Below are 13,645 nucleotides of genomic sequence, written 5' to 3'. Positions count from 1 at the left end.
CGTCTATTGACAGTCTGTTCGATAGCGGTTGCTATTGTGACTCGTATAGCGATTCCTTGTTGTATGTACGACTGTTCCCCCATTATCTCGCGGATAGAAAACTACTCCTGACCGCAGAGTATTTAACGGCAGCACTCAAGGATCTTGTAATTTGTCTTGGTATTCTTTGTTACAAACTGTTGTACGCTATGGGACTTTTTAGATGGCCGTACCCTGCGGAATCCGTTCGAGGATACTGGGGAAACGTTACTTCCACAATCGATTGGTGTGAGGAAAACTATGTTGTATCGAAATATGTGGCCGAATGGTCTAACACTATTACTAATGGGACTTTTGTTATAACTGCTTTGTACTCGACGTATTGTGCATGGCGTAGTCGTTTGGAACTTAGATTTATATTGATTGGGATTGGGTTTGCCCTTGTAGGGGTTGGATCCTGGTTATTCCATATGACGTTGCAATACCATTATCAGTTATTAGATGAACTGCCAATGATTTATGCCACTTGTATCCCAACATGGAGTATTTTGTGTGAAACGCAGGAGACATTGACGAAGAAAGGTCATAGCAGTCCGTTATCGAGACAATTTGCCGTTGGGTTGGCCATTTCCGTGGTTGTGACTTTGTTAAGCTGGATTTACCTTGTTTTTAAGATTCCAGAGATTCATCAGACTGTTTACGGATTTATTACTGTCTCAGTGGTTGTTATGTCGGGAATACTCACTCACAAGTTTGTGAAAGATCCAGTTGCCAAGAAGAGTCTGTATCAATGTATGAGTATTGGTATTGTGACTTTCTTACTTGGGTTTGTGTCGTGGAATCTCGATAATGTCTTTTGTTCCACTTGGATTTACATTAGAAGGGATATTTTACAACTACCACTCGGAATTTTACTTGAGTTACATGCCTGGTGGCATATTCTCACCGGAACCGGTATCTACTACTATATCGTCTATTTGCAGTATCTCAGAGTGCTGACACAGGGTCTAGGGAACGATTTTGCAATGATATGGAGGTGGAAATTCCTACCTGAACTTGTCAGGAAGAATCATACGATCACCACAAAGTATTCACTTTCACTTCTTGGTCCTTACGTAGAGCATGGGAGAGTCGGTGAGTCTCGTAAGGAGAAATGAATGATTAGGTATATAAATTCTTAAATTTTATGAATTATTATAATGCGCGACTAAACGTTAAAAAGAGGCGACTAATTTCTTTGACATATATGGACCGTCTAATTCATAACCCAATTTGCCATAGTATGTTCTAACACCAACACCTGAAATGACAGAAATCTTTTCTGAACCGTGCTCTTCGAGTGCTATCCTCTCTGCTTCCTCCATCAATAAAGTACCAAACCCTTGATGCTGGAATTTACGTGGGTCTCTCGAATGCAATGGTACGACAGAACCGTAAACGTGAAGCTCTCTCACGATCGATGTACGTTGAGACGTGAACTCTTTTCTGTATGTGTTATTTTTTGAAGCCTTTCTTAGTCTTAACAAACCAATCAAGATATCTTTCTTTGGGTCTTCGTATGATAAGAAAGTCTCCCAACCGCCGTTCGCATAGTAATCCCTCCTGATAAGCTCTACTTGATCAGGTTGTACCTTGTGATGGACTTCCTGAATACCAACTTCCCTGGTCCGTACGTCTCGACACTTGGTACCGAAGTCTTTCATCCTGGCCAATGCCAACTCTCTTAAATTACCATTATCCACACCAGAAGTGACCAAAGGCATTGGAATATCTCTTTGCACACGATAAATTCTTGTCCATGGTGGGACCAGTGCCATGATTCTTGCAACCAAATCCACAAGCGCGTTGGCGTTGTATGACTTATACCTTCCTGTCTTCCAAAGTTCGTATAAACCAGTACCTCTAATGACTAATGTTGGGTAGATCTTCAACCCATCTGTCCTGAAAGCTGGATTTTCGAAATATTCTTTAAATTGTTCAATGTCTCTCTCCATGCCTACATTGGGCAAATCAGGCATCATATGAGAGACAACTTTGTAACCAGCATCCTTAGCGACGCTAAAAGTCTCACATACGGACTTTACGGTATGACCTCTGTTGGTATCACGGGCAACATCTTCATATAAAGATTGCACACCGATCTCCAGTCTTGTACAGCCGTATTTCAACATATCGTCCAAATGTGTCTGAGTACAGTAATCCGGCCTGGTCTCGATGGTTATACCAACACATTTAGTTAAACTTTGTTGCGAATATTGAATTGCCTCATCGATATCATTACCATTAAAACCGGACAAAGCGTTATGAAGTTTGACAATGAAATCTTCTCGGTAATCCTTAGGTAAAGACATGAAAGTACCACCCATAATGATATACTCGACTTTGTCGATAGAATGACCCAATTGTTTCAATTGTTCAATTCTACCACGCGCTTGCTCGTAAGGGTCATAACGGGCTCTAATGGCACGCATAGAGGTGGGCTCGTAACCAGTATAGGACTGTGTAGAGTATTCGAAATCGGAATCAGGCCCACCGGGACAGTATACACAGATATTACCGGTATATGCAATATGGGGGCAACGATGTGGTTTACACATAACGGCAATAACAGCGATACCCGAAGCTGTTCTCACAGGCTTGGCCTTTAGTTTTGGTAAAAGATACTTCTTATATTGGTCTGGGATTGCATTAATAATATCAGTCAGCCTCGGTTGTTGTCTCAACTTGTATTTTTTAGAATATTTAGTGATAAGACCATTCAAGTTAATTTCTCTGGTGGTCCCAGATGTCAAAGAACTTGTTAGTTCCAAAGTAATATCGGCACAACATTGAATGAATCTTTCCTTCTCTGGAGCGAGATTTTGCTTGTTGTTCTTGGGGCCTTTTCCACTGCGACCCATTCTAATAAGTTAGAAATGAATAATGATATAGCAGAGCTGTTAAACACTCCTTGAGTTCGCTTATGGAGCTTCAAAATACCATTTTATTGAGCGATGAGCTTCAATTTTTTCAAAAATGCTTTATTCTAGCAGGACGTTGAAGGTGACGGAGGTTGACCATCATTATAGAGAAAGTAACAAAAACGGCCATGGATCAACACTTCAAGTTCAGGTTTACAATTTCTGATAAACCGATTAGCCCAACCTCTTGGAGCTGCATATCTACTACAAGACAGGTCTTTCTGGCTATTGCTGAATTTTAAAGCCTTAGCATTTTGGATTGGCTCCGTAGTACCTACTGTTATTGATAGACAAGAAACATGACAGCTGAGGCTAAGCGGAGAAAGAATCAGAAGAAGAAGCTCAAGCAGAAGCAGAAGAAGCAAGCTGAGAAAGTGGCAGCTGACAATGCTGTGCAAGAAGAAATAGTGTCTCCTTTAGTAGATGATAGTGCACCCGAACTAGTTGAGAACTCAGAAATTGTCAAGATTATTCAAGAGGATCAAGGAACGAGTATAGATGAGTCACTAGAGAAGAAGGTTTCCGATCAAGTAACTTTCGTAGAAAGTTTGCCGGCAGAAGAATCACAAGATGAAAAGGTTTCTGAGGAAGATGACAATGTGCTAATTTCAAGCGAGGAAAGTTCCACAAGAAATACCATAGAATCACCTTCAATTGACGAAAATGTAGAGATCATCAAAAGCATCCAACAGGATCAAGGGACAGGAATAGATGAAGTGCTGCAAAGGAGACTGTCAGAAACAGTAACGATTTTGGAAGATCTCCCCACAAAAAATACAGAAGAGGGAGAAACCATCGAAGCCGATCACAATATTGTTTTGCCCACAACCTCAAACGAATCAGATATCATTAAACCCATTCAGCAGGATCTGGGAACGAGTACAGATAAATCTTTGAATGAGAAATTGTCTCGGCAAGTAACGGGTATGAAAGACAAGTCAACAAGAGAGTCTGGGGGCGAGAAGCTTTTTGAAGCCGACCACAATATCGTGCTACCCGAGAGTAACAACTTTGCATCAGGCGGCACAGCACAAGAACCTGAGACGCCAGATCAACCAACGGATAATGCACTGCCTATCCCTGTAGAACAAAATGTTCATACGGTGCTTCACTTTGAACCCACTAATGAAATTACCTCCGCCACACTACCTTCAGTGAAAGCCTCTGATAAACAAGACGATACTTCAGCCCATGATTCGGAAGCTGACATTTCTCCCGAGGATGAAGCAGAGTTACAATTATCCAAGGATTCGTCTGAACCAATTCTACCGGAAGATGAAAGTTCACACGTCTTGAACACTTCGCAAGCTCAGGAACAAGAAGCTAAACAGTTGTTCGTCAGCGAAACCAATGAAGGTCAAGAAAAAATGCCCTGGGAAACCGACCGGGCCCCTGACCAGGCACCTGAGCAAGATGAATCGAATGATCAATCGGTGAAAACTCAAGGGTCGGCACCATCAGAGCTATTCACAAGCTATGGTGATGATAACAGCGAAAAAATGCCATGGGAAACATCTGAGGGGAATGGATCTGATTCAAAACAACCTATAACTTCCCTCAACGAACCATCAGGCTATCAAGAAATCACGCATACGTCAGACCTCTTTGCCACTGTTGGAAATGGAGAACATGAAAAAATGCCATGGGAAGCTGCTCCTTCTAACACCGATTTGACACAAACTGTGAATGAATCAAACAATCAAATGAATGATGAAGTGACCGAACAGTCTGATCAGCTCTTTACGAATGATGATATTGATGAAAATGAGAAAATGCCTTGGGAAAGTGACGATCGGGCAGCACTGGAATTCAACGAGCCGGCCTCTCAAGAAAACGAAGTAGCTTGTTCAAATAGTCACTTAAGTGGCTCCGAAAAACTGGAGGTCACAGTCACTACAGAGCAAGCAAATGTTGATAAACTAGCTCAAATATTTGGCGACGATGAAGCAGAGGAAGACGACTGGCTTAACAATCGCGATTTTAATAATGCGAGTGTGCCAATCTCTTCTGACAATGCTATTCAAGACAAGCAGGATGCCCAACCTACAGCAGGTCAACCGGCAATGAAGTTCTCTTTTCTAGAGGAAGACGACGATCTTCTCGATGAAAATCTGTCCGATGATGCTAGCCTCTTGCCGTCAGACGATGACCATGAGCCCAGTTTAGCAGTTGACCAAACACCAAATGCTGGCACCACAAACAATGTCACGGCCACTCAATCAATTGACGAAGTTGTGCAAGAAATGAGGCCCCCTTCTGTATCTTCGGCTACTTCCAGTAATCACAGATCAAAGTACGAACCTCAACAAACTTATAGACAAGCTCAACAAGCTCTACCATCGGCTGCTTACAGGGCTCCTGTAAGTACTGGTATCGTGACTCCACAATTTCCATTGCAACCAAGCCCTAGTCAACCACCGAAGGCTGTCGAAACGAGAGAAGTAGTGGAAAAAATCAATGAAGCGAAGAAGAAATCAGATGCCTACGATTTCCCTATGGACCTCTTCCCCAAGAAAACTAAACTGGCTCATGCGAAACCTGTGGGGACTCCGACACCCATTTTTCCCACTGCCGCCTCACATCAAATTCCAGCACGCAACTCTTCCATTCCTCAAACAGGACCTAACGGTCAGTTTGCTGTAAGAGATCGATCGGGTTCAGCCGCATCTTTACCAAAAAACCCTTATGCGAACTTAGCTGCACCACCACAAGCCAAAGCACCACCGCAGATTCCAATGCCACCGCAAGGTATTGTACCACCTCATGTGAACCTGCCATCTGCCCACCAACCAGTCCCGGGACAACCGGTGGTACCATCAATGATTCCTCAATCTTCGGTGCCCTTTTCACCTAGCACGGTCAGGACTAGGGGCTTCAGCAACACATCTACAGGCGAAGCTTTCTCTTCACGGGCCTCAAGTTGGGCGTCGGGTCAGAGTACGGGGCCGGCGGAGCCTATTAATGCTCCACAGCCTCCTCGAGTCGCCAAGAAGCCTACAGCAACTAGGTACGCACCAGTGACAACCGCTCATCCGCAAAACATTCATACACCGAAGAAGGGAGTTAGTTTGAACACGGGCTATGCCCACTATAGGCCTCAGCTCCCTCTCCAGTCTACCGCCTTCCCAGGCGCTCAAGCACCGATAACTCAAAAAGCTGATGTGACACCACTGGTGGTAAACGTTCCAAATACTACTTCTCCATCAGATCTGGTATCCCCTGCATCTGGTTCCTCTACTAGGAGGTATCACGCTAGATCTAATTCAAGCGTGTACACCCCAAATCAAACAGAGTATACTGCAAAATACGCACCAACTGTTCATCCTCAATATCAGAATACTCTTTCGGCACAGCAACCCCAGCTTCCTGGACAAATCCCAGCTCCTCACCTGGCACCTACAAAGCCAGGATATAACAACCTTGTGAATAATGACTTTGCAGTGGCTATGCCTGAGGTTGACCAGCCAGTGGATAATCAAGCCTTATTGCACCGTCAATTTCCATTGATTCATTTGAGTGCCTCTAACAAGGTAATTTATGCTATTCCTCAAGCTGCTTCGCATAGTAGTTACCTTATGGGCCCTGACTCGTCATTGCAATTTTTGAAAATTGTTCCTCTTGATTTTACCATGCCTGGCAGTAATTTGTTGAAGTCCTTCCCTGGGCCCCTCGTAAAGAATAAGACCAAGAATAAAGATGTCGAGAAATGGATTGAGAGTATCATTGGAGATTATCAAGAATCAACAGTTGAGTACACTCTATTATCATTATTGAAACTCAAACTTACGGGCACTGCCACATGGAAAGATGTTTCTCAATGTCTATATGATTCTGATGAGATGCTTTCATATCTCTCACAGCCAATGGTTGACTCCAAGTCCATCGCTCCTGCTCAAAAGCTAGACCCCAATGGTCAAATGAGAATAGTCGCCTACTTGCAAACAGGTGGGCGCGATAAGGCACTTACGATGGCGCTCCAAAGCGGTGACTTTGCCATGGCTTTACTGATAGGAAGTCTCATGGGCAAAGATAAATGGTCAGAGGTTGTTCAGCATTATTTGGCCAGCGAGTTTAAGGTTGATTCGGATGTTTCACACTTTTCAACTAATCTCCTGTCTTTAGTATTCCAGGTATTTGTGGGCAACTCGAAGGCGGCCGTAATGGAGTTTTATTCTGTGGATAAAAGCCAATGGGCATGCGATAATTGGAGAATCATTACAGCTGCAGTCTTAAACAACATTGGAGTGAATGAAGATGGTACACAGTTGAAAACAGGCGAACTACCTCCCGTGGTACATGAATTTTTGGTCGAATACGGAGTTTTCCTAAGTCAAAGGGGTCTCATCTCCGAATCCTGTGTTGTTTTTGTGCTTGCCAATCTACCTCTTTGCCCTTCACCGGTTGCAAGTTCACCCGTGAGGTTTGCGCAAATTGGTAGCCCTATGTCGCTCGAAGGTTGTATATTTTCTGAGATATACGAGTTCGCCAGCTGTCCAGATGTAAAGGGTTATTCCACGTTGATTTCCAGCAAATTATATCATGCCTTTTGTTTGCAAGAACATGGGTTGTCTTCATCTGCCTCCCGATATGCCGACTATCTAACCTGTTCGGTCAAACTTTTGCCGAAAAGAGAATCACTGACTCTTAACGTGGCGAGTGGTTTGAATGAGCTGTCGACGCGGATTGCAGGTTCATCGACTGGATGGTTAGGAAAACCAAAGTTGAGCAGCGTTTGGGGTCAGTTAGACAAGTCATTCAACAAGTACATCGGAGGCGATGACGATTCGCTTATCAAAAAGAGTTCCGAAAAGAAAGTTTTCGATGGATTTACACCCGTTCCTTCAAGGAATTCGTCGACGGTTGATGTAAGCCAATATCAATTCACCCCAGCCCAAAATGCACAGTACAGTACCGATGGAAGCGTGGCATTTCCGCCAGTAGGAGGAAGCCCCATGAGCAACGCTATACCAACCTTTGCTCCCCCCAGAAATCCATTATCAAGAACCCTAACTGAGCAAGGCCCACCCAAAATGCCATCGTCGTTCAGTGTGGACTCATCTCCTCAACAGCTCCAGCGCAAGCAGAGTTTGACCACCACTGGTAACCGATTGAGAAGAACTAGAACAGAACAAACCACAGCAATGAACTTTAAAGCGGACCACACATCTGTCAACGGCTTTCCACCTCAGGAGCTGTCAAACTATGGTATGCGTAACAACAGTAGTGCAACCGACTTGGCGGCAAATACCGATCTAGCTCCTTCGCCTCAATTAAGCAGATCGTCGCCGCACCATAGCTCCACACCAGAGCTCCTACCAGGAAGATCTTCAGTACTCTCCAGTACACTGCTTCCACTCAAACCTATTAATGCCCCTGCAGAATCGAGACCTTCCGAACTGCCTGCACCAATGGTCGCCACATCAGCTGCTGAGCCTGAAATTTTTGACCCAATACACGCACCAACGGCGCATCAGAAAGGTACTCGTGGCTTCGAGCCAAAAAGCCGAGAGGAAGGTTCACCTTATCTGCCAAATAACTACAGCCAAGTTTCAATAACGGGATTGGAAAGGATTGCCCAAGAAGGCGGTTTAACCCAGGACGACACATTCAAACCTCACATCGCTAACAACAATGGTGTCTTGCCAACGGCTCATGGTCAGTATTTGAACGGTAACGAAGAAGAATTTTCAGATGAACAAGCTGACACCACAGTTTTGCATAAAAGTCTATCTCAATTTCCATCCGAACATGCCATTGATTCAGGCTCAAGCTTCGAACCGGAAATTTCACAAGCTCCTGAGGCACCTGTGGAACATACTGCGGACTTTATGAGCCCACCTAATCCGGCATTTCAACAGGATAGTGGTTTTGCGGGGCCAAGCGAAAACAATGAGCACCAAGAGCCAGGAAAAACTACATTCTCTAAAGAGCCTTCTCAATTTGCTGGGCCAATATCAGTCACCCCCCAAATATCAGTTCCTCCGGTAGTGCACAATAAAAACCCTTACGCTCCTTCAACTTTTGTTAGTCCGCTGGTCACTGAAAATCAATTTACCACTCCTATTGTCCAAGGCACCAAAACAAACGCATATTCTGTCGATAAATCTGTGGACTCATCTGAGGAACCTCGGCAGGATTACGTACCAAGCAGAAGTGCTGGGTCAGATGCTAGCGAAACCTCGGTGCCAGCCAAACAAAGTGAATTTACTGGTCCTCGTAGTAGATTCGATCCTATAAAGCCAGCAGAGGCGTTGTCACCTGAGGCCTTTGTGCCGGTCATCAAAAAGACTCCAGTCTCGAGGGCTTTCACCCCTCTAGTCGTTCAACCTCCAGAGGTACAATATGATGATGTAGTTGAGGATGAATCAGATGATGAGGACGAAGACGAGCAGAAACGGTTGCGCGAGAAGCAAGAGCAAGAGAGAAGAGAGAAGGAAGAGGATGAGAGGCGAAAGAAGGAGAAGGAGAAGGCTAGAGCAGCAAAAGCCAATTCAAAGGAAGATGACAAGGCAAGTGGATGGTTTAGTTGGTTGAAGAAAGATCCGAATGAGAAGAAACCTGTGAAGGCTAAATTGGGACACAAGACAACTTTCTATTACGACGAAAAACTGAAGCGTTGGGTTAATAAAGATGCTTCAGAGGAAGAGAAGGAAAAAATAGCGTCACCTCCACCGCCACCACCAATTGTGAAGAAAATGGATAATGGGCCCAAGACGAAACCCATGACAAGTCCAGACGTAAGTACTAGAGACATGGCTGGTGCCGTTTTTCCCAACAACCCTATCACGGGCGCTCCTTTAGGATCGCCTTCACCATTTAACACTCCAAGTGACAGTACACCGTTGGCACCTGCCCCATCAGCACCTATCTCATCTACGAGTCACCCTGGCATTAATCTATCCGGTAAAAAAGCTAATGGTTTAGATGATTTACTTTCTTTGACCGGTGGTAGTGCTCCCAGACGTAAGAAGAAACCGGGCAGAGGTTATGTAAATGTCATGGACAATAAATGAGTATACAGTAATGAAGCTCAATGAACATATATATAGACGAAGAAGAATGATATAATGAGATATATTTACATGTTTCTATGCTTTTGGTATCGGACAACGCCTAAACTATTTTGATGGCAATCTGAAAAGATCACCACTTTCCTTCATCCTCTCAATCGCTATTTGATTATCATCCTCGTAGGTTTTTGGTAATTTTTCATCGGGCTTGCTTTCGAACACTGAACCTAGAAGGATTAAGTCATTAGTGGTTGCATCGCAAAGGAAGACAACATAATCGACAACATTTCTGTCCAGTTTTTCTGCTTCGTTAGTCACTTTATTGTATTTGATTAATCGCTGGGCAGTATCAAATTTATAAACCAATTGAATATTTTCGAGAGGCTTCCCCGGTATCATCATAGCTTGCACTGAGACAAGCTTTGGAACATGATTGAATTTAATCAACTGCCAATCAAGCTTAACATTTTTAGGTAGCTGGCGAGCTCTAGCTTCCAATGCTTCTTCAACCCATAAAGACACTATCGGTTTCACTTCCTCAAGTTTACGATGGGCAAATGCAGAATTCACATTCACATACGTCTCAATTGCCCTGTTCTTCCACAGTAAAAACTTAGGTTTCAGTCCCGACTGGTAACGAAAGAGACCCACCTGTACAGTATTCAATCCAAAGGTATAAACTCTTCTAATCAAAGAATTGAAAAAGGTTATGGGATGAGCAAAAACGTTAGGCAGATTCTTGTAAGAAGTAGGAATATAGATCTGGGCTGCCACACCAAGGTGTCTAGGATTGAAATCTACAGGTTTCTTCTTTGATTCTTTCTTTTCCTGTAGTAAAGCTCTAGACACACTAAGCAACCTCCTTTGTGAGGGCAAGATTAGCGTTGAAGCAGGTTTACGGACCGCAGAAAAGCACAGTGACTTCATATCGTATCTAGAAAACTCAATATCAACCAATTAATGAGTTAAAACTCCCAATGCAGCCTAGAACTCTTCTTCTTTAATACTTTAAAAATGGGTCAAGTTGTTCATCGATGGTGATTTTTCACTGTTCAAATCATCAACAAAAAACGTGATAATAATTAGAGCCAGAAAAGGGACAACCTGAGCTCTAATTGAAGATTCTTAACAGCTATTGGTTTGTTAAGCGAGACGTTGCAATATGAAGACCTGTTTGGTGGAGCTGAAACTGAAGGATACGGAGCCTGTGGATTGGAAGAAGGGTCTTGCTTCATATTTGAAAAGATCTTATGGATCTGGACAGTGGTCACAGTTTTATGATGAAAAATTGGCCAGTGACTTGAACCATTTGAGAAATAATGCCAATGGGGAATTGGCTCCTGAATCTTTATTGGAACAGAATTGCATATATTATGCGTATCTGGAACAATTGCACCTGCGGTTGGGGAATAGTAGTGGTCAACTGAAGCTTGATTTTACGTGGTACGATGCAGAATATAGTGCTTCTCAAAGATCGCAGAAATGTTCACAGCACAGCTTGGTCTTGGAGAAATCTTGCGTTCTGTACAATATAGCGGCACTGTTGACGCAGGTAGCCCGCGAGAAGATTAATGAGGATTTGAAGATTTCTGTGGGCTATCTCTCAAAGTCAGCAGCCTGCTTTGAATATCTATCGGAAAACTTCTTAGGTTCTCCCTCAGTTGACTTACAGGCTGAAAACACTAAGTTGCTGGCAGATCTAAGCCATGCAGAAGCTCAGGAGCTTTTCCTACTCAAAGTCATCAATGGAGGTGACCCAGTGAAACAAGCTTCACTAGTCAGCAAACTGGCCTACGGTGTAGTCACACAGAATGAAAAATGCTCAGAGTTTTATGAAGGAACGGAGGAAGCGACAGCTGAATATGGTGAATTGAGATGGCGCTCAATTGTAAAGTGTAAAGTACATTTCTACAAAGCGGTCAGCGCGTATTATTATGCCCTATCTTTGGAACAGCAAGCGAAGTATGGTGAAGCTATCGGCTTCCTTACGTCAGCGCATAATTCTCTGATATCTTCGTTAATTTACAAGACACATCTCAAGGATTTCATTGATTTTCAGGCCACGAAGGACAATATCGATGAGAAGAAAAAACAACTGTTGAAAGATAACGATTTCATTTATCACGACAGCATTCCACAAAGCGTTGAGCTGGAGTCGATAAAGTCCATGGATGCTATCAAGATCACAAGTTGGCCCAAGCAAATTGAAAGTTATATGGATCAAGTAAGCGAAAAGTGCAATACCTTATATAAAGGTATCGTTCCAATGGAGATATATGAAAAGGAGAGTATTTATTCCGAAGAAAAGGCCAGTTTACTCAGAAAGGAGATGGAGGATAATGAAACAGCTAATTGGGAATACAGCTCTTTCGTCGAGTTCACAAATCTACCTAAATTACTGACGGATATGGAGCAAAGATACAAAAATGGCTCCTCCAACGCTTCTGATAATCCGCAGCTAGGTATGATGAAAGAACAGTTGAAATCGTGGGCAAAGACAGTTCAGAACAGCCCATACAGAGATATTGAGACACAGATGAAGTTAATAGCATCAAAGAGACGAGAAATTCTAGATATCTTACCAAGCTTATCAGCGGACCAAAAGGATAATATCGTCAAGGTGAAATCATCCCTTGTAGAGGCGTCCCAATCGGATGAGAGGCTATTCGCCTTGGTTCGGCCGTTCATTCAACAGATCAATCTTCTGAGGGATGAGACTATGTTGTCGAGGAAGTTTGAATCTTTTGCAATCAATAGGGCGAACGAGCCAAGTCTTTTGGATCTTGACGATACAAACACTAACAAGATACTCGAAAAATTGAAGGCGATTGAACAACTTTCGGAGGATTTAAAGCTCTTGAAAGATGAGCGCTCTAGAAACTTAATAGAACTCAAGGCAGAACTAAGTAATGACGACATCACCAGAGTTCTCTTGACTCATCGCAAGGCCTCGGACTCAGAGTTGAAACAGGTATTCGCACAGGAAATGACAAAATTCAAACCATTTAGTACTAGAATTGAGGCTGCCATTTACAAGCAGACATGCACCATCAACGAGATAAAGTTAAAACTTGATGAGGTGTTTAAGCTCTCTGGATTTCAGAACAAATCGAAGGAGGAGCTGGAGTCCTTGGAAGAGTGCAAAAAATTCGTCCGTGATTTAGAGGAGGCTGTTGAAAACTTTGGCATTTTCAGTTCGGATCTCCCCAAGGGTCTGAGCTTTTATGACTCACTACTAACTATGAGCAAAAACCTACTTGCTGCAACGAAGAGGGCAGCAGCCGCACAAGATAATTCACCGCCTTTACCGCCACCGGTTTCATCTACGGAAAGACAGTTTCAGGACTTATCCATATCAAGCGGTCATGGCCTGCCACCATCAGTGCCGCCTCGCACGTATGTTGGACAAGCACCGGCTCAAGATGGGTATTTGAATAGCTCAAGGTCCTTCCCCGGCCCACCACTCTCACTTTCTGCGCCAGCAATTCCTCCAATTCCGCCCAAGCCTCCTAGAGGCCCGCCTGGCAGCCAACGAGGGCACGATTTTGAAGAGAAGGAAATCCAGAGTAACCCAACCTCATTTTACGACAGACCCTCTGTTTTTGATGAGAATCTGTACTCCAAATTTAGCGGGTAGAAACATTAGGCTCATTTAGAGGCGGTGCGTATTGACCTTTTGATGTGAAAATAATCTAA

General features: G+C 43.6%; 5 protein-coding genes across 5 annotated transcripts; 3 read left to right on the top strand and 2 right to left on the bottom strand.

The window, feature by feature from the left end:
• Positions 1–188: 188 nt before the first annotated feature.
• Positions 189–1,136, top strand: YDC1 (alkaline dihydroceramidase; the record flags this gene model as incomplete). Its single annotated transcript, XM_003679003.1, has 1 exon — positions 189–1,136. The coding sequence occupies one exon, from the start codon at positions 189–191 to the stop codon at positions 1,134–1,136; it is 948 nt and encodes a 315-aa protein (XP_003679051.1).
• Positions 1,137–1,193: 57 nt separating this feature from the next.
• On the bottom strand, positions 1,194–2,879 carry ELP3 (Elongator subunit ELP3; the record flags this gene model as incomplete). Its single annotated transcript, XM_003679002.1, has 1 exon — positions 1,194–2,879. One exon carries the CDS (start codon positions 2,877–2,879, stop codon positions 1,194–1,196), a length of 1,686 nt encoding a protein of 561 aa, XP_003679050.1.
• A 359-nt stretch (positions 2,880–3,238) lies between these two features.
• Positions 3,239–9,952, top strand: SEC16 (COPII coat assembly protein SEC16; the record flags this gene model as incomplete). The annotated part of the gene is made up of 1 exon (XM_003679001.1): positions 3,239–9,952. One exon carries the CDS (start codon positions 3,239–3,241, stop codon positions 9,950–9,952), a length of 6,714 nt encoding a protein of 2,237 aa, XP_003679049.1.
• A 105-nt stretch (positions 9,953–10,057) lies between these two features.
• Positions 10,058–10,876, bottom strand: MBA1 (Mba1p; the record flags this gene model as incomplete). The annotated part of the gene is made up of 1 exon (XM_003679000.1): positions 10,058–10,876. One exon carries the CDS (start codon positions 10,874–10,876, stop codon positions 10,058–10,060), a length of 819 nt encoding a protein of 272 aa, XP_003679048.1.
• Positions 10,877–11,111: 235 nt separating this feature from the next.
• BRO1 (Bro1p) lies at positions 11,112–13,586 on the top strand (the record flags this gene model as incomplete). Its single annotated transcript, XM_003678999.1, has 1 exon — positions 11,112–13,586. One exon carries the CDS (start codon positions 11,112–11,114, stop codon positions 13,584–13,586), a length of 2,475 nt encoding a protein of 824 aa, XP_003679047.1.
• Between the last annotated feature and the right edge of the window lie 59 nt (positions 13,587–13,645).

This window comes from Torulaspora delbrueckii, chromosome 1 (genome assembly GCF_000243375.1).
Source record: "Torulaspora delbrueckii CBS 1146 chromosome 1, complete genome".
Lineage (NCBI taxonomy): Eukaryota > Fungi > Ascomycota > Saccharomycetes > Saccharomycetales > Saccharomycetaceae > Torulaspora > Torulaspora delbrueckii.
Note: the sequence above shows the minus strand (reverse complement) of the source record. Positions and strands in the feature narration are given on the sequence as shown.